Source organism: Podarcis vaucheri, assembly GCF_965113315.1.
Source record: "Podarcis vaucheri genome assembly, chromosome: 2".
NCBI classification, from domain to species: Eukaryota; Metazoa; Chordata; class Lepidosauria; order Squamata; family Lacertidae; genus Podarcis; species Podarcis vaucheri.
Genome location: NC_138760.1, coordinates 27,015,802 through 27,036,859, shown reverse-complemented (window position 1 = coordinate 27,036,859; position 21,058 = coordinate 27,015,802). Strand labels below are relative to the sequence as shown.

Sequence of the window (21,058 nt, the reverse complement as noted above, 5' to 3'; positions counted from 1 at the left end):
AAACTGCTGTGGGAACCTTGTATGGATAGCAAAATGAAAGATTTTAAAATAAATGTTTAGTTGCAAACTTCGTTGGTCTCTAAGGTGCTACTGGGCAATTTTTAAATTTATTTCGACTCCGTCAAACCAACATGGCTACCTACCTGAATCTAGAAGTTTTAATTGTTAGCATGATTGCTTAGTGTGCATGCTTGTTCAGAAATGACCTTGAGGCTGTTACTCTTATATCTGCAAAGTTGTGGATAAAAAATAAAGTTAAAGAGTGGGACCTTTCGGTAACCAGATATTAATTGCCGAACTGCCATTTTTGCTGTTTTATTCTGTTAAATCTGATTGTGGCCTTCCTATTTTGTCAAATTTTCTGTTGGCACAAAGAGGAATGCATTTATTGTTGAAATTTCAAGCTCGTAGCATATTTACCGGTAGAGAGGAGGAGATATGCCAAGCAGATATGCCAAGCATCTCTACCAGAGATGCTTGGCAGGGGGTTGGACTCGATGGCCCTTGTGGTCTCTTCCAACTCTATGATTCTATGATTCTATATAGTGATATACCTTGTAAACCGTTGTTTTTGTATTTGTGGCCAGGCAGAGGGAGGATATTGTTCCTTATGTATTATTTTGTTCCCTTTATAATTTCCTTGGGAAAGGTTTTTTAAAGAAATTCTTGAGACAATTTTAAGGTTTTTTTTAACAGCATTGAGAAATCCTGTTACTTATTGGTTGATGTATTAAAAATGAGGTTTCCGTAAAATACTAAAATAGATTAATATTACCTTAACTTTCTAAGCATCTGGGTGAGTTTGTCTAAGCAAGAATATTTTTAGTAGGCACCCAAAAGAGTACAGTGAAGGCGTCTGCTTGATCTCAATAGGCAGAGAGTTTTAAAGGGCAGGTGCTATCACACTAAATAATGAAGTTCTTACAAATACGGAAAGGGTACAGTGTAGAAGTGCCAATTCCACCAATCACAGCAGTTACTTTAAGTCCAGCCCAAGATACTTTGCTGTTTGAGGCAAAGGACAAGATGTCCTCAAATGGACTGGCAGTTGAATCTTAACTTCAACACTGTCAATAAAATAACATTCTCCGGTGCACCTGCAGGCAGCAGGCCAAAGATTGCATTTTTGCTCCTTGACTGTTGAGCTGTCGAGTGTCACAAGACACTGTTCTATCCCCAGTGCTCTTTAACATCTTTATGAAGCCACTGATGATGATCATTAGGAGAGGCATAGGCAAACTTGGCCTTCCAGATGTTTTGGGACTACAACTCCCATCATCCCTGACCACTGGTCCTGTTAGCTAGGAATGATGGTAGTTGTAGTCCCCCAAAAACATATGGAGGGCCAAGTTTGCTTGTGCCTGCATTAGGAAATTTGTTGCACAGTGTTTCCAGCATGTTGATGCTCACAGCTCTGTTTCTGTGAAATGCCTGAATCAAGTGTGGCTGTACATGTGTGGAACCAGTACCTTGAAATAGTAATGGCAGGATGAGGGCTAATACACTGAAGCTGAATCCTGACAAAATGGAAGCCGATGAATGGGTAGTTCCTGAGTTTGGGATCTTGGCTGGTTACCTGTTCTGCAGAGCGTTGTACTTCCCCTGAAGGTTTAGGTACATCGCCTGGGGATAATAATAATAATAATAATAATTATTATTATTATTATTATTTATACCCCGCCCTCCCCAGCCAAGGCCGGGCTCAGAGCGGCTTACAAGCAATAATAAAAACAAGTTGAATGATTACAACTTAAAAACAAAATTAAAATACAGCATTAAAATATTGAAGCATATTTGCTCCTCCATCCATTATTCTCACTGGAGAGCTACCGTAAGTGGGTAGGAGTGCCTTTATCCACATTCAGCCGGCGCGTGACCTACGAACTTCCCTGGAATGGGATAACCTAGCTGTAGTGGTTTATGCAGTGGTAACCTCAAGATAATCGCAGCACTAAATATGGATCTACCCTTAGAATTAGTCTGAAAGCTGCAACTGGTACAAAATGTGACTGCTGGGCTGCTTTGTGGAGCAGCTTAACAGCAACATGTGATAGCCTTGTTCAAGTAATCGGCACTGCCACTGTGCTATTGGTTCAAGTTGAAGTTACGGTATTTGCACACAAAGCCCTGTATGGCACGGGACTTGGTTATTGGGGAGACCTATATGCCCTTGCTGGGACGCAGGTGGTGCTGTGGGTTAAACCACAGAGTCTAGGACTTGCCGATCAGAAGGTCGGCGGTTCAAATCCCCGCAACGGGGTGAGCTCCCGCTTGGTCCCTGCTCCTGCCAACCTAGCAGTTCGAAAGCACCCCAAAAAGTGCAAGTAGATAAAAAGGTACCGCTCCGGTGGGAAGGTAAACGGCGTTTCCGTGCACTGCTCTGGTTTGCCAGAAGCGGCTTAGTCATGCTGGCCACATGACCCGGAAACTGTATGCCGGCTCCCTCAGCCAATAAAATGAGATGAGCGCTGCAACCCCAGAGTCGGTCACGACTGGACATAATGCTTAGGGGTCCCTTTACCTTTTATATGCTTCTGCCTGAGCACCACAGCCTGCTGGGGAATTGGTGGTGGAGATGCTTAAGTAGTGTAGTTGGCAGCTCCTTACTCCCAAGCCTTGGGTTGGGTAATCCTTACCCTTTATCAAATATGCACCAAATTTATACATCTTTTAGTGAAAGCTTTCTATCTTGCCCAGGCCTTGCCAGACAGAGGTTGGATTGTATTTCGCCTCCATACAGTGTTTACTCGGCTATGGATTTGTAACTGTATTTTACATTGGAAACTGGATCTTATTGTGGTTTGCGTATTTGATGAGTTTGTGTAAGATACCTATTTCAGTTTGAAGCAGTATATAAATAAATAAGGAAATGTTTTAGGGTTAGTGTTGCAGGCCTATGGGACACATTGCTTGGATCTCCAACAAAGGGGAGTGGCCGGGGGGGGGATGTAAGAGAAATGGCTGAGAGTCTGCCACTGCGATTGGTGCTACTTTGGAGCATTTGCCGACTGGGACAATTGCTTCACCCCCTAGTGATAGGCCTCCCTCTTTAAATTGGCATTTTCAGTGATGATTTTAAATAGCTTTGATTTTCATCAGCTCACCCCAGACTTTCCCTATGGGTTCATCTCCCACAGTCTCTCTTACCATTCACCTCTTTCATCTGCCTAAACATAATCTCTTCTGCGGTGGCTCTTCTGCTTTTGTATTTAGAGGGTGAGGAATATTTAGCACTTGTAATCACAGCATATGACAGATGCTACTATAGCCTTGACACCTTACATCATTTCAGTGGGTCAGCATCTTAATACATTAGTCATAACACAGCAGGAGCGCTTAGACTTCTTAACATATAAATGATCAAGTTCTGCTTCTGTGCAGCCTATGAGTGTAGTATTAAAATGTTTTCCCAGAACAGAAACAGAAGCTCTATGAAGCAGTTTCTTATCTGAATTTAAGAATGTGTAGGATATTTGATATTCTAAATATATATATCACACTGATCCGGTTATTATCCACACCGCTGGATTAAGAAAAGGAAGATGGAACAAACAGTTTTGAGAGAACTTGGTTCCTTCTTGCTAATTGCATGAAGCGTAAGCATAATCTGAACCTATTTAAAACTTTTTCACTGCTGGTATAAATTTGAGATAACTGGAGTAAGTTTGTAATGGAATGAAACAATAAGCGAAAGGTCTGCATGTTATGCTACAAATTATAAAAAGGTAAATTGTGTATATATGTGTATTTATGCATTATATGAAAAAAATATTGAACTAGAGAATTCAATTATAAGATTCGGGTCTTACAGGAAGAGGGCCTTCTCGGTAGTGGCACCCGCCCTATGGAACACCCTCCCACCAGATGTCAAAGGACTTTTAGAAGACATCTGAAGGCAGCCCTGCTTAGGGAAGCTTTTAATATCTGAAGGACTATTGTATTTTAATATTTTGTTGGAAGCCGCCCAGAGTAGCTGGGGTATAAATAAATTATTATTATTATTATTATTATTATTAGTGCGAATACATTGCAATAAGTGCAAATCCTTATGTAAAATCATTTTTCTAATAAGGACGTGAGTTGAGCTTGCTATATCGGGCCACTGGCCCATGTAGCCCAGCTTCCTCTTCTCACAGTGGCCAACCAGATGCTTATGGGAAACCGAAAAGCAGGACCTGAGTGCAACAGCACCCTGCCCACTTGTGATTCCCAGCAACTGGGCATTCAGAGGCATACTGCTTCCAGTAGTGGAGGTAGAACATCTTGTCTCATCACAAAAGAGAGCTGTGATGTCATGGTCTTCTGTCCCTCTGATGTTATACCACCACTGAACTGAGTAAGCTATTTTCATGTGTATTTCAAAAGCACAAACTGGTACTAAGAGACTGAGCCGATGCTATGCTGCATGGAGCATTGTGTGGGTGTTGGAGCTATTGTTTGATTTTGGGAGCAGACCCACCCTTATCGTCCTTCAGCAATGAAGGAACTCATTCAAGTAATTCAATAGGATTTTTCATCAGGGAAGGGCTTTGGTCTTTTGAACTTCAGCAGCGCCCTGTGCAAGACCCAAATTTGGCATACACCCTGCCTCTCGCCTTCCGTTCTGCTCAATTTACTATGTCATAGTTGCAACGCCCTGCTGTACCCCATAGGCTGTACCCCATAATCCACTGTGGCAGAACCAGTCGCGCTGCCCTGAATCCACCTCTGTTTTCATGGTTCTTGCATGCCACCCTACAGCCTGCAGAGAACCTCTGCAGCTCCACATTCTGATGCAGTTTTATCTAGGAACTGAGCAGAGGGGGCAGGTTTCCCCTTGCTTTCAAGGGTTTTTGTGAGTGTTACCCAAGCCCTGTTTACTTCATGTAAGACACTATGATAGTAGCTGCAGTGCAAGCTTTTGCTTGCACCACAGGCGCATGTAGAGCAAGAAGCCCATTCAGTAAAAAATGTGAGAATATGATCAAACATAGTAATTTGAGAGTAGCCTTTATTCTATTTTTTGTGGTTCAGTGGCCAAATCTATAGCTGCATTAAAAGTCAACATAATATAAAATTATAATGTACTGCAGCCATAAAAGAACCTGACTTCTAAATATAGCTATTTCCTCTGGGTAACAGTAGAGCAGAATTTTTTTTGTTAGATGTGTTAAGGCAAGCCACCAGTGGGCCTTCTAGTTGAGTGTGCATTGGAGTGCAGAAGAGCTAAGCAAGAGTTGAAGTGGCTTATATTACCACTGGATGGCAGTGTTTGTCTCTGGACTAAGGCTTACAGATCCTAAGGTTGCATATAGGCAAATCTGAATTTCAAAATTTGTTTGATACTGTATTTGTAAGGAAATTTAATTTTAATAGTTGCAGCTTGTAAATTCAAGTTTTGGGAACTGATTTCAGGCACTGTATTCTTTAGTAGAAAGTACTGCCTTCATCTATTTTTTGGACAGAAAAAAAGACAGCTGGCATTCTAACAAGAGTCCTCATGTACTATAAGGAGGTACAATGCCAATTGTGGTGATGTTTCAGTGCAAAAGTGTTAAAGAAATAGAAATAACTTTGGCTGCAATCCTAACCCATTTTCCTGGGAGAAAGCACCACTGAATTCAATAGCACTTGCTTTTGAGTAGACGTGGTTAGGACTGCACTGTTAGTCTCTCATGCTTATTTTTAGTACTTGATGTGTTTTTATATAAAATGTTTGGGTTGCTGGTTCTTCAAGACCACGGTTACATTTTGGGAAGCGCACACATAATTTACATGACGTAACTTTCAGGGGCAATTTGAGAATATAAGTTATTATGCATGTTAATGCTTGAGCTTTAAATGTTGACATTCAAACATAAACAAAATGTATCAGCTTTTTATCTTTTGCGCATTGCTTGCTTCAAAAGTGGAAAAGGATTATGCCTGCTAAAAGAAGATAATAATGGCAATGTGTTTTCATTGAGGCATTTCTGATATGAGAAGCTATGGCTGCTTTACAGAGTTGAGGGCTGTTAATGAAATGCTGCTCAAAAAGGAAATGGGTGAGGTTGTTATATCCTGTTTTTGTATGTCCTGTGCTGTCCTTTTATATTTATAAAGGACTTGCACATTTCTTTTTAAGAATACAAGCTTAATATTGCAACAGCTGCATCATCATCATCATCATCATCATCATTATTTTCAGTTTGTTGCAAAATGCTGTCATGGATCAGAACAAAAGCCTACTAGTTCAGGATTCCTAACTCAAAGATTGAGGAAGTAGAAAAGAAAAATGACCAGTTTTTACATAATCCATATTTCACCACTTGCTTTTAGTTTCTTTCAGATGTTATTTCAGCATGGCAGTAAGATTTATTTATCTAGAACACCTTTCCTCTGCTTTTTTCAGAACGACTTACAAAAATAGTTCAAATAGAAGTCATTTTCTACTCGTGCAAGGGCTGTTTTCTCCTACAACATTCTAGCAAGAGATATAACAGTGAAAACAAATGTAGAGGTGTTGTTCTGCTTCTGCCGAAGTTGCACAATTAAAAGCAGAAGAGCTACTGTAGAATCTGTGCTGCTGTTACTGTGCTGCTTCCAGGCCATTTCAGACCAGTGCAGTTGCTGTTTCTGAAATCAGATCAGCATAGAATGCAAATAAGACATATTAATGGCATTATCTATATGGTCATTTACAAAGATGAAGTTTGGCTGTTCCCTATCTCGTTTGGCTTTCAATCTAACATCAGCTATATAGGGTACGATCCAATAACCCTTCAGCCTTTCATAAGTCACAACCTCACTTGTCCCCAATTCCTCTGGAAGATTCCTCCGGAGTGTGTGTGTATGTGTGTGCAGAGGGAAGGAGTGGAAGTCCTGTTTGTTGTGAGAAGAAGCTCTTTGTGCAATGAGGCTGTCGCAACTGGATGTCACCCATAGGAAACTGCCAAAGAAAGGGGATGGAAAATAGAAGCTGGCACAGACAGCTGAAGGCAGAGCTGTAGCTATGGGGAACTAGCTGGGCTGTGTGTGTGTGTGTGTGTGTGTGTGTGTGTGTGTGCGCGTCCAAATGCCCATGGTGGGGTGCCAAACTGGGTCTTTGACCTGGGTGAAATAAAGCCTAGCTTTGCCCCTGGTGAAGGGATATGTGATTATTTCAATTACACATACTTTGGCTTCATTACAATATGGTATTGGGACTATGGGGTTGTTCCAAAGGCTTCTAAGAAAGTATGAATTTGGAAGCGGGATTTGTAGGAAACAAAGGAAGTGGTTGCACTGAGGCATTCTGGGAGGCAGCTCCAAGCAATTAGAGGAGTCAAGGAAGAAAGGATGCAATTGTTTCAAGGAGCAGGAGACCTTCCATAAGGTTGGTGGAGCTGGACAAGTGAAACAGGAAGAGATCTGTTGGGATGTAAGAGCAGAGATGTTTCAGATGGGGGGCAGGCAATCATGGAGGGTTTTGAAGGTATTTCTTTGGCGTGTATATTGATGCTTTAAAACTCTTCAGGTGCTTTGGGTGATTGTCCTCTTAAGGGATTCTTTTTTTTCCATGAGTCACTTGTTTTTGTTTGAGTGTCTCTAGAGGTTTGTCAGGAATCACAAAGGCCACAAGACACTCCTTTGCTACTATTAAACACTCCAGCAAAATTGGAGCTGTTGTGTGAAATGCATCATGATCCAAGGCTCCGCAGATAGCAGGCAATAAAGGGACCCCTGACCATTAGGTCCAGTTGTGGCCAACTCTGGGGTTGTGGCGCTCATCTCGCTTTATTGGCCGAGGGAGCCGGCATACAGCTTCCGGGTCATGTGGCCAGCGTGACTAACCTGCTTCTGGCGAACCAGAGCAGCGCACGGAAATGCCGTTTACCTTCCCGCCGGAGCGGCACCTATTTATCTGCTTGCACTTTGACGTGCTTTTGAACAGCTAGGTTGGCAAGAGCAGGGACCAAGCAACGGGAGCTCACCCCATTGCGGGGATTCGAACCGCCGACCTTCTGATCGGCAAGTCCTAGGCTCTGTGATTTAACCCACAGCTCCATCCACGTCCCATAGCAGGCAATAGAGCACCATAAAATGGCTGGTGGAAGTGTGAGTAGAGGTGGGACCACCACCACCATAACTGTTCCTGGTTTATTACAACAGAAATAGTTTTAAAAATGCCATGCATAAAAGATTTTGTAGGTGTTGTTGCCTCCAGTGAAGAAGAGTTTTCTTCTTGCATGTATCTCATGCTTAGTTTTATTTCTAAACACATCCAGCAAAGGTTCCCCCCGGATCTCTAGAAACAGCTTAGTAGCTATCGCTGTCTGGAATTGCCTCTAAATTAGTCATATACCATATGTCAGTTTCACCCAACTGCTGCTCCTTGCATTTTTCTAAATGGCCTGAAATCAATCTGCAAGAACCAAAAGGAGAGGGGAGATACGCGTAGAGAGTGGGGAGAAAGCAATTATCCCTTTGGATTTTATTTGAATTCAGTTGCAGCTTGCTTTTCTTGTGCTGGCTGACACTTCAGCAGAGACATGCTGTTTTGTTTAAAACGTTTGCGTTTTTTTCCCCCTATGCCATTTCCCTATTGGCCGGATGGGGCCATCCTTCCTGCTGTGGCTGCTGATGTCAGACACACACTCACACCCTTTCTAAGGCTGCTGCTGCAGAGACTTCTCAGCACGACCAGATAGGACCCGACCAGTACGTACACACAGCTCTGGTGGGGGAAACCCAGCCCTCAAGAACGATCAAAGGTGGAAGGAAAAGCCAAGACACATCCTGTCTCTCCCTCAGGGTGCAGTAATGTTGAAAGGCATAACATCAGCTTTAGTACAGTGAGGCGGGGAGAGAGAGCCTTGTTTACCAGCCTGGGAAGGAAACGTTATAAACCCTTTGTCTTGGAAATAAGCTTTGCATCTTTGCTGCCGCTGATCCCGTGCGCTGCTGCTGCCGCTGCTGGTGACATTAACATCTGTGGACTATTTCATTTATTTTTACTTCCTCCCCCACCTCGGCTGCTCTAGGAATGTCTTGATGCAACTGGAAAGAAATTGTAGATTTTAATGCATTTCCAGTGGATGTCTCTCCATTCACTATGACAGCATTTTATGTTTGAGACTCCTTTGTGTATGTGTGAGTGAAAAATCACATGATCTCAGTTTGAAGCAGGAAAACTGGAAGAGAGAAGAAATTCTGTTTTTTCCCTTTTTTTGCTAGATCAGCTTTCTAGATGGTGGCAGTGGCAATTTCTACATACATTGTCAAGCACACATACTACAGTGTGCAGTAGACCTTGCTGATTTTTTCAAAAAGATATAAAAAAAGATTCCCCCCTTTTTGTTGTTGCTGCAGTTGGGGTGCACTGTGATTACATTTCTCCTAAATTGCTGATTTGCATTTAATGTGAAGGAATATGCTCATGAAGGAGTATCGGATCTGTATGCCTTTGACAGTTGAAGAGGTAAGTGCAGTAGATGGTAATGCTTAGTGCTTTGTTTTAACAATTGTTCCCGAATGTGACTGGAGTGGAGAAGAGTTAATAAATGACCGTGGTGTTTTATTGGGTTCTTTCTACTATTATGAAATGATTTTTCCCTCCACTCTAGTTCATGGAGTCGTATTTCTGTTGCGATGGAAGGAAAGTGCATGCAAGCAAAAAGTAAATATACCAATTTACTGTGTCATCAGAGTTCTGATTGGCTACTAAGCTTTGCTAAGAACACACATGCAAACATAAGCAGGTACACACACTTTGAGCAGGACTGATTTGGAATGGAATCCATGTGGCAAGAATTAATCCAGTGAAATTTCTAAAAAATAAAAATGTTTGGTTAAGTCATCCTGTTCTCAAAACGTTCTCCTTGCGTACTTCAAATTTAGATGTGTGATAATTTTTCAAAGTTTCTCCTATGTAAAGTAGCATTTGTAAGTGAGCTTCAATTCTTCTAGTGAAACTTTTAATGTAGCCATTCTGTTGTTGATATATTTTACTAAAGCACAGTGTATTTTAGGTACTGAGTGTAGCACACACATATTTAAATAGAAGCACACATATTGAGAGCAAATGGCAGACAAAGGCAAAACAACATTAAGTATGTTGATCATGGTAGTTTTATACTCGGAAGGCAACAAGACTTCAGTACATAAGCTACAGCTTTGATGAATGTTTATATTTATTGGAGTAAAGTTGTGATGTCGTACATGCAGTGAACATCTAAGTTCCCCTTTGTTTTCAGATTCATATTAAAATGTTATGCTTGTTGTTTTAATTGCTATTCAGTCCTTATCATGGAAGTTTATTTTCCATTTCATCTTTTGGCAATGTGCAAATACATTCATTTTATTTTTGTTAAAAAAAACATACCTGACAGTACTGTAGTCCACAAGGGGGAGCTTTGAACATATTCTTCCATAGAACTTTGTTCCCATCTTTTGATGCAGAAATTTATACAATAGTGGTAAGAATATCACTAGTAGATTGTTGCAGGTACTTTGTACCTGTATGTATTTGCTGGCTACATAGTATTTCAAACATCTGCAGAGTGTGAACCGGTTGGGAACTAGCAAGCTCATACTGTGTTTGCTGGAGGTACATGTAATTGGTTGTTGTGTTGGTTTTTCCTTCAGTAGTTTCTTATCTTTTCCAGCCTTCCCAGCAAAGCCAACATTCTAGCGTTTAAAACAGGTTTGCAAATAATTCCAAATGAATTATTAGTCCATAAAAACCCCCACTGCGTATCTGGGTTAGCCATTTGTGGACATTTACAACCTTAAAGCGATCCCTGCTCACACCCCCCCACCAATTCCCATTTTCAAAAGTTTCTATGCCTAGTAGTTTGAAGAGAATAGTTTTGCATGAGTCAGAATTAAAACCCCAGGTGTTGTGTAAATATCTGAAAACCTTTGATGCCTCTTCAAGGGCAGCTTATGTAGACCTTTTAAGTAAGTATTTCGGTAGTGCCATCAAAGTATGTCAAATGCAAAACCATCTTTTAACAAAGATTTGTGGACGTGCATTGGTACAATTTGCTGCTACTTTATACTGTGAATAAAATTGCAATCCGGTGGACACTAACTTGGGAATGAGTCCTATTGAACTTAATGGACATTACTTCTACGTATGTATGTTAGTCTCTATTTGTGCATGCACACGAAAGCTCATACCAAGAACAAACTTAGTTGGTTTCTAAGGTGCTACTGGACAATTTTTTTATTTTTTAAATATATTTCACTCTTATACAGTATCTGTGCTGAGCTTCCTGTCCCAAACAATTAAAATGAATTAGTAATTGTTGGCTATCTGCAACAAGTTATGGACAACTTCGCATATAGGCATTGAAATTATACATACAGATCTGAACAGGATGCCACCCTGGATGAGGAAAAACTTAACTTCAATAACAGTTAATTTTAATTATATTACTTGGAAGTTTGTGATAGTGTTTCTAGAAAATAACCTAGTTTAAAATTATATCTGAATGTAATACAAACGAAGCCTACATTCTAACCACTTAAAACTGACTATCAAACACACTGCGGTGATTCAGATGTGACATCAAACAGTTTGACATTATGCATAGCTGGATTATTGGGTTTCATTACTGCCTCTCCCTCCCTTTGTTCCTTGTTCTTGCACTTCCTGCCTCCTTTCCTGGTTTGAGATAAAACTTAGTTTGAAGTTTTGGTTGGCAAACTATGGTTTGTGCTTTCTCTGCAAAACAGAATTGGAAATTTGGTTTCTAGTTCTGTTTTGCAAGGCAAACCCAGTAAAGTTTTCCAGTTTGGATAAAACTGGCAAGCTGGCTGCCTGAAACCAAGGTATTGGGCAGGGAAGCCCTATGCATGAAGGGCAAACGGAAGCACACAAACCTGGGCCTCACCTTTGGCTTGTGCATATAAAATCAAATCATGGCTTGATGAACCAAGATGCATTTTAAGATAGGCTTATGATAGAGCTCATGTATCTGAGCTTGCTTAGTGTCCTTACGTGTGTGTGTGTGTGTGTGTGTGTGTAGTAGAAAATACATGTTAGTTGCATGAGAAGCAATTTTGGATTATGCCCTGGTAATATAGAAGTTAATTAGTTTCAAAAGCAACCAATTTGTATGCATTTTTTGTTCAGTAAACATTTGATAGAAAACTTGAAAATTGATTTAAATTAGCCTGCCTTGGAGTGTGTTTCTTGAGGGCTCTGAAATATGTTCCTCTTCTGAGACTGTAGCCTAAGTAATCTTGGTAATGTTCTTTTTAACTATTGTCGTTTTGTGCAGAAAGCAATGGTAAATGTATAAGAACATTGTGTGATTAAGATGTTAGCAACTAACTGTTGCTTCCCTTGGCTTCATTGCTATCCTGTTACTTTCCTTTAGTTTTTTAAAAAGGCTATGAGCATATGACCTTTAAACATTCATCATCAAAGGGGACTTTTTCATTGAACAGTTAATATATTTGTTCAAAGTCTCATGTGACTTGAGTGAGTTGAGTAAAATGTCAGAATCCCATCTTCAGTAGTTTTGTGGTAAAAATTTCCGTTATGATTACAGTTTTTTCCCAATGCATGCAGAACTCTGATAAATCATATCTATTATTCAAGTCTTCTGAGTGCCTATGCTCATGTAACCACAATGATGCCATTTATGTGCAAGAGACAGAGATCAGCAGGCTCAGGATAATCCTGAGATCTGTGGAAGTACAATAAAAAATAAATAACTGGGGGGGGGAGTTACAAAACCTAATGAAAACTGAGTGTGCTCTGGGGCCATGGAATGCTAGCTGACTGTTGTGCTGTTGTGGAATAAGAAATGGGGGAAGTGGAATGGAATACGATGAACAGGAGGCTCCCACACGGCAACATTTTGTTGTAGGTCCCATTGCCTATAGGGCTAGGCAATATATCAATATATCGTCCAAAACTGGTTTGAAGTCCATATCGTGATACTGGTTTCATAATTTTTGACCTGGCAATATATCGCAAATCGTGATGTGTGTGTGTGTGTGTGTGTGTGCGCGCGCGCGCTATGCAAAAATCACAATTTGGGGGAAAACCATGAAGCCAGCCAGTGCCTCTACATAGCTCCATCCTTATTTCAGACATTGTGATATGTTGTGATGTTGAAAACCAGGTATCGCCCAGCCCTATCTTAGCTACCTACACATCAGCAAAAAACTTAATTGGTCTGTTCACAGGCCCACTAAGCCAAACCAAGACACAAATGAGCAAACATGCAGGCCCCTGGAAAGAATGACTTTGCTCTTCACTGGTCATTATGCTGCTGTGCTGAACCAAACCACAGACTTCATATGTCAGCTAATGCTTGGCTCATGGTTTAGCTGTTTACCAGGCAAATCATGGGCTGTAATCAAGGTGTGCCCTGTGGTTTGTCCTCTTGAGCAGCCCATGTTTGGTCATTTGCACCAGGCCATGATTTGGCTTGGCTTGGTATTACCTGAGAACGAAGGCAGATCTTGCAAAACATGTTTTTTTGGGCAATCTTGCCAAGTGGATGACATATCTCATTTAATTAGTTCACTCATCGCTATTTCAGTTGAATGAGATTGCCCACCTAAGGCTGAAGACACTCCAGTTTGTAATCCTGAGGCCAGTTTCTTTTTCAAAAAATACAACCATAATGAATGTTGCTCCTATCTAGCTAGTAAAAAGAACTAACAATTGTTTACAATATAAACATTCCCTGTGGTATAATTTAGTATTGATTTTATGGCACTTGCTGAAACATCTGAGTATATATTTGCCCTAAGGAGTTGATCGTTCCTGGTTCTTAAGCAAGAGCATGAAATGTAGGAAAATATATTCTGCTTAGCATATTCATTATCTTGAAGTACAATAATATTTATTGTTGTTTTTTAAAAAATATTTTATCCCACATTTTCTGTTCAGTAACACCTTCAAGATGGTTTAACAGCATCAATCCAAACAGTTCGATTTCAGTAAAACAACACAATAAAACATCCAATATTAAGGAACATAATTCAGTAGTGCAGGAAGATAGCCAATATCATAACAGTGAGCAAAATATTCAGTTATATAAGTTGAGAGTCCAGTATTTCTGTGAACCATCCTGAGACTTCCAGGTAAAGGGCGGTATATGAATTCAATCAATCAATATAATAATAATAATAATAATAATAATAATAATAATAATAATAATAATACAGTGGTACCTCGGTTTTCGAACAGCTTTAGTTCATGAACAACTTGGAACCCGAACACTGTAAAACCGGAAGTAGGTGTTCCGGTTTTCGATTTTTTCCCGGGAAACCAAACATGCTCTGTTTTGAGTCCTGAGCTTCCGTTTTTATTGTTGCGCAGCTAATTTGCATTCCCCCATTGTAATTCAAGCCTTCTGTTTCCGATTGCAGTTTTCTGAGGTGATATGTGGAGCTTACGGTATAGTTGGTGCTTTTGTTTTTGCTATTTATTTTGCGTTTTTTGTTTTTGAGGCTTTTTCGGTTAATTTGTTTTTGGGACTGTGTTTGATTGATTGATTGATTGTGTGACTGCGGAAATGGATAAAAGCCCCCCTCCCCATCCAAACAATGACTATCATCAGTGCAGGTAAGAAATTTTTTAAATTTTAATTTTTATTATCTACAATACTGCTTTATTTGTTTTATACTACAGTACATTGTTTATTGCTTTCATTTTATGGATCAATGGTGTCGTTAGATAGTAAAATTCATGTTAAATTGCTGTTTTAGGGGTTGTTTTTAAAAGTATGGAACGGATTAATCCATTTTGCATTACTTTCTATGCGAAAGTGTGCCTTGGTTTTGGAATGCTTTGGTTTTGGAACAGACTTCCGGAATGGATTAAGTTTGAGAACCAAGGTACCATTTTAGTAGTAGTAGTAGTAGTAGTAGTAATAATAATAATAATAATAATAATAATAATAAGTTTATAATCAGCTGACAGTCCATTCTCTTAGGATCTTCTATCTGGGTTTTTCAGGTAAAGGAGTTCCCTGGCCACACCTTTCTCAAAGTGTGCTATTAGAATACTAATTGAGAAATAATGTTCTACATACTGTAGTTCTTAAAGGAGAACAGTGGCATCACCAGCAAGATGACCATGTACAACTTGTCCTTAAACTGTTACTCATAGAATCTACTGGTTAGCTACTGTCCGCAGCTATCTCAAATTAGTTCTTGAATTTCCCTCCAGTTAGCTTGCTTCAGTGAGCTGGTGGTGGTAATCAGAAAGGGACCAGTTAAACCAAAAATAAGATAAATTGGAAATATATATTTAAATCAAAGCACAGAAATGTTAAAAAGAGATAAACTCAGCAATCCTGAATGAAATGTAACAGGGCATTATATTATGGAAAATAATATTACATGGACAAATAAAAATAAAGAAAGAAACGGCTACCAATAAAGCATGTACTGTATCATTGCATCCTCATGAAACTTCCACCAGTCCAAGCTAGTTAAAAGCTTACTGAATCCCTAAACTTGCATCCACCTTCAAAGTCAACAAGCCACAGGATCTTATTGCCACATACTGCAAAATTTTCCAAGGCTAAAGACTCACAGCACTTCTAACTAAAGTGAAACGTGAAAGTCAAGAAGATCAAATCTGTTCAGAATGCCTTAGGGTTAGTCAAAACCACAATAATAGAAGTTCAGTTAGAAAGTGTGTTGACTATCAGGAAAACTACTCCAGGGCCAAGGTTTCCTTCAGACAATTGAAGTCTTGTCCAAACGGAAATAACAAAAAGGAACATAAACTTTGGCAAAGTAAATGCAAGTCAACGAAAAGTATTTGGGGAACACTTTGCTAAACACATTAAAACCACCAGCAGCAAAATATTTAAATTTGTTAGAAGTAAGAAGCCATCTAGCGAGGTGGGGTAGCAAAAGGAGTCAAAGGTGTGCTTAAAAGGTGGGAGGGACTGCAGAGCAGCTGAATTCATTGCATTGTTTTCCACAGTGAAAGATGTAGAGCAGCTGCCTGCCCTTGAACTAACTTTCTTAGGAAGGCAAATAAACAATGAGATGAAGTTATAGGCCTTATTGACAGATTTAAAACAGACAAATCACTGTTTTAAATCACAGATGGCATCCATCCAAGAGTTCTTAAATAGCTCAGATGAACTTGTCCCTAAGATCAGCCTCCATGCGTAAGCACTGGAAATAGACAGGATCCAGGGGAGTTCTGGGAAATTACAGGCTGCTCCAGGAAAACTGGTAGAAAGCACCATTAAAGATAGAGTACCAAGAATATAGACAAACGGATCTTGCGGAAGCAGAACCAGTATGGCTTATCTAAGTTTAACTAACCTTTGAGAGCTCTTTTAAAATACCAGTAGACATATAAACGGTGATCCAGTCAACACTGTGTGCTTACATTTTCAAAGAGCTTTTGATTAAGCATATCCCCCAACATTTTGGGAGGGCAAATTGGGGCACCACCCACAACTCCATCGCTCGCCTGCTTGCCTGCTCCCTGCTACCGCCCCCTTGCTTGCCCGTCTGCTTGTCCCCCTCCTACCTGTGCCAGAGCACAGGAGCCAAAACAGGACATCCCAAATTGGGATAAGAAGCTGGGGTGGCTTCTATCACTCCAGGATGTCCCGCTTAAAACAGGACACTTGGAGGTTATGCATAAAGTCCCTCACCAAAGACTCTTGAGTAAGTTTAGTAGTCATGGAATAATAGGAGACGTCCTCTTATAGATCAGCAACTGGTTAAGCAACAAAAGCTGAGAATAGGAATAAGCAGATCTCCAAAAGGACCTCTATTTTAATTTGCATTAAAATAGCAAATGATGTTCAATATAAGCAAGTGTAAAGTGATGCATATTGAGGCAAAGAAAAGGCACAAATGAAGTCTGAACTGGCAGTGACTGATCAGAAATGAGACTTTGGGATTGTACTGGATAGCTCAATGAAGTTTTCAAGTTGGTACACAGCAGTTGTAAAACAGGTTGGACTAAAATGCGAGCCAGCTTCTTTTTTGGCTGAGCAGTCTCAAACCCCCTCCCCATATGCGGCCTTATGCAAACTCATGGCGCTTCTCTCTTTTACCACATTACAAGAGTATGAGCCTTCCTTTTCCTTCATGCAAACTCTAATGCATGTCCAGCCTAGTTATTTCTAACACTGATTACTGCAGTTTTCTCTCTGGTCTTTCATTGTCTCACTTTCTTCTGTTCACATGGACTCTGCTGCCATAGTTATTCGCCTCTTCCTCTCTTTCTGGTCATGCTTCCTGTGACTATATATATAGTGCACACATGCATATGTGCAGTATATAATTAAATGTTTAAAAATACACATACAAGCCGACAAACAAATATAGTCTAAATATAATCAGCAGATATAGTATGAATAACAATATTTATTTCAGTTCAGTAACTCCTAAATGCATACTTAAACCTCCATTCTATAAATCCATAAAATATTTAAATTGAACATCACAAGCATTAAGGAATCAATCATTGTAGCTCCCCTAAGAAGCATTCAAAAGGATCTGAAATCTTACTATTTTCTTGGTGAACTGCCCAGTGTTTGAAACTCCCATTGTTCCAGGCGCATTTTGCAACAGGGAATTTCATTAGTGCAAGCTGTTTTTGTGCTCTGGGCACAGTACTGTGCCTAAGATTTCAGATTAAAACTGCAGAGTGGAAGGAAAGGAGGACCTTTTTCTGCCTCCCCACTTCCAGCTACTCTCCGAAGACTGGAGAAGAGACCCTCTTAAGGATATTGGGGGGCGGCGACAGGGGAAGAACTAGACCATGTGAAAACTGAACACAATACTTTAGCTGCAGTTCATTCATGTTCAGCTTTGTATTCCTGTTATTAAAAAAATGTGCCTAGACATAGTTGTGCACATAACCTCGGTTTAAGGTGCCATTTAGCTCCTAGCTTTCATATCTCAGTTTCTAACACTGAAACTGCCCCTTGGAAAATAAAGATATTCCCTCCCCTAACATTGGTTCTTTTAATAATATTAGTTATTCCACTATTCCAGGGGCTAGCAACCTTTTTAGGCCTGTGAGCACATTGGGATTTTTGAGTGTTCCGTAGGCAGCATCGTCTCTGGTCACTTGTCTTAAGAGAAAGTGAAGAATATTTTGTAAAGAATGATAAAAGCAGTTTAGGCCTCTCTAATGGATCATTATTCCATGTGTGCTTAATTAAAATATTTGCTGTCATGGTGTAATACCACTGAGAACTGCCAATGATTAGATAGATAGATACATGCATACAATCAGATGTATTATTCTGCATTTGAAAAACAGACCGGCCCAAGAAGATCAGGAGGTCAACTTGTGTTTCACCTTGATGATATTGGGACTCCAGGAGGAAACAAAACTAGCCTCTGGATTCTCACGCTCAGCATGTCTAGATTTTAATTCTGACTTCTCTTGAAAAAAGTATTGTTTCAAAGAATAGCAATTGGCGGATATAAATAAAGCATTAGTTTATTCAATTTGTTCATCTTACAGAACATAAAGATAAAGGGACCCCTGACCATTAGGTCTAGTCGTGACCGACTCTGGGGTTGAGGCACTCATCTCACTTTACTGGCTGAGAGAGCAGGTGTACAGCTTCCGGGTCATGTGGCCATCATGACTAAGCCGCTACTGGCGAACCAGAGCAGTGCACAGAAACGCCATTTACCTTCCTGCCAGAGTGGTACCTATTTATCTACTTGCACTTTGACGTTTCGAACTGCTAAGTTGGCAGGAGCAGGGACCGAGCAATGGGAGCTCACCCTGTCACGGGGATTAGAACCGCCGACTTTCTGATCGGCAAGCCCTAGGCTCTGTGGTTTAACCCACAGCACCACCCGTGTCCTTTACAGAACATAGAAAGTTGCTTTACACTTGAGCCCAAACCATTAACCCATCTAGCGCAGAACTGTCTGCAGTGACTGGCAGTCTCTGTCCAGGCTTTCAGTCTACTTATAGATGCCAGAAGATGCTCTACCGCTATGGCCTTTCCCCTCATCGCAGTTTTACTCTTCTTTTTTTAAAAAGTGTACATTTTCCTTTCATGTTCAGTTTCCAGCCAGCTAACTTTCAGAACTGATAAAGAAGCGGATCCAAATCTCTTCTACTTTTGCTGTTGCTTTGTGTGTATTTACCTTCCCTGCCCACAAGTATGCAAAAAGACTTGCTTGAACAAAGAGATCTGATCTCTCTTGAGCACTCGTATCTGCTTACATCACAAGGCCTTCCTGAGTGCATGACTTTAAACTGACCTTGAGGTTTACAAGCTGGTAAGTAACTATACAACAGCTCAAGAACACAAGCCTACCAGTGCTGCTTTTAGGGAGCGGGAGTGGAGGGGGGGCAGAGGGGAATCCCAAGCATGGGATCCAAAGACATTTCAAAGAACATGTAGTTTAACCCTTCGGCAATACATACTATTACTTATTGCTGTTATATAGGCTCTCAAGCCTATATTTGAAAATAGTCAAAAGGGTGTAATATATTAAAACAAAACTTTTAAATGTTGAAGGTACAGGAGACACAATGGCAAAGTCACAGTAAAAATATATATGTAGAAGTGCAATTATCAACACAATAAAACTCATTTCCAGAGAAGCAGCCTTGTCAGTCTGTACTGCAGCAAAAACAGAGGTTTGTAGTACCTTTAAAGACTAGCACATGTATTATTCCAGTCTACTTAATTCGATGCACAAAATGTAAGATATACATGGGTGTTGGCAAAACAATAATTGGGTTAATTTTTTTTAGATGAAACATTCCGTCCTCACTTCACACATTAATAGACAGTGCATATTGCACAAGGCATCATTGTAAAGAAAGTGATTTTTCAAAACTTATTTTAATCATGTGCAAATATATGCCAATTTAATAAGTTAAAACTAATTGATCAGTGTATTGTAACTTTATAGGCTAGTGTTTACATATACATACTGGCTCTAGGGTTGCCATATTTCAAAAATGAAAATCCAGACACAAAAGTTGTTGAGCTCCCCCCCCCCCCGCTATTTTTTTTAGGAAATTTGCCAAAAAACAACACTTCTGACATGAGTTGCCATACGCCCGGGTTTTACCAATTTTTGGAAATTCCACCTGGATGCTATTTCTGACGGACAAATTCCGGATATGTCTGGGAAATTCTGGACGTATGGCAGCCCTAACTGACTCTGATATTTGAACACAATCCAGTTAAACAATAGATTTAAGGTATGCTTAACTTTGTTGCTGTTTGCCAAGCCTCCTTGTTTATCCTCTTGAAAATGGCCTTTCTAGGGTGTGAGTTGTAGAACCAATCAAACTCATTGGAGATCTTTCACGGTCTGTTCTGTTGCTTTTTATTTCACCACCTCTTCCCCTGCTCACTCTTCCAATACCAGGCTCTGTTTCTCTGTACTGCCTTCGTTCCTCTACTTTTGTCAAATTCAAAGCTTGTAACTTCCATACCTCCCAATTTTGGTGCCTGTTCTCATGATTCAGAAGAAGATTGTTGTTATCCTAGTCATTTCAGCCTGCTGCTTGTAGTGTTCCGAGGCTAATTCTTCAATCTGATGGATGTTTTTGCATTGTTTGGGATGAGATCCTGCCAGCCGCTTTCTGACAAAGTGCTTTGGGTTCTTTTTACAAAAGGTATCAAGGCTATACAAGATTAAATGTATCTTGCTTGAAGCAGCAAATTATTTGGATCCCACGATAAAAAAAATTGGAAGCTTTTTTCAGTTTGCAAACTACTGTAGCATTCTGCAAACAGCATTTTCTTAGCTCCATAAACAGGAAGAATGCTTCCCTTTATGACTGCTCTAAACAATGAAGCTAGACTTGTATGTTAAGAGCAACTGCTCTGGTTCATTTGCTGCTAGGCTATCGTAGCAGTTGTTTTGAACAAAAAAAGAACTTGACTATAATAATGGATTGCCTCTCCCATCGCATCTGTGCCACACTCTACTTAATATTTTTCTGTCCCTCTATTTTCCGCAGACTTGCTCTACATTTCATTGATCTTGGAATAAGGCAAAACATCTTGTAGTGGAAGTGTTATGTCATAAGAACAGGTGTCTATAGGTTGGTTACTTTTAGACTATACTTTACTATTTATAGCGTAACCTCTTCATACAGACACCTCTGTTT

General features: G+C 40.1%; 1 protein-coding gene across 3 annotated transcripts in view; it reads left to right on the top strand.

The window, feature by feature from the left end:
* The first annotated feature begins 4,373 nt into the window (after positions 1-4,373).
* The window catches only part of PITPNC1 (phosphatidylinositol transfer protein cytoplasmic 1), a 136,239-nt gene continuing 119,554 nt past the window's right edge, over positions 4,374-21,058 (top strand). The window contains exons 1-2 of one of the 3 annotated variants that reach the window (XM_082212817.1): positions 4,374-4,495; positions 9,310-9,418. In XM_082212817.1, coding sequence (XP_082068943.1) covers positions 9,371-9,418 — 48 coding nt within the window. In that variant the 5' untranslated portion in view covers positions 4,374-4,495; positions 9,310-9,370. Of the gene's footprint in view, positions 4,496-8,541; positions 9,419-21,058 lie in introns of those variants that run through there. The other 2 variants (XM_082212818.1, XM_082212816.1) reach the window with 2 other exon arrangements.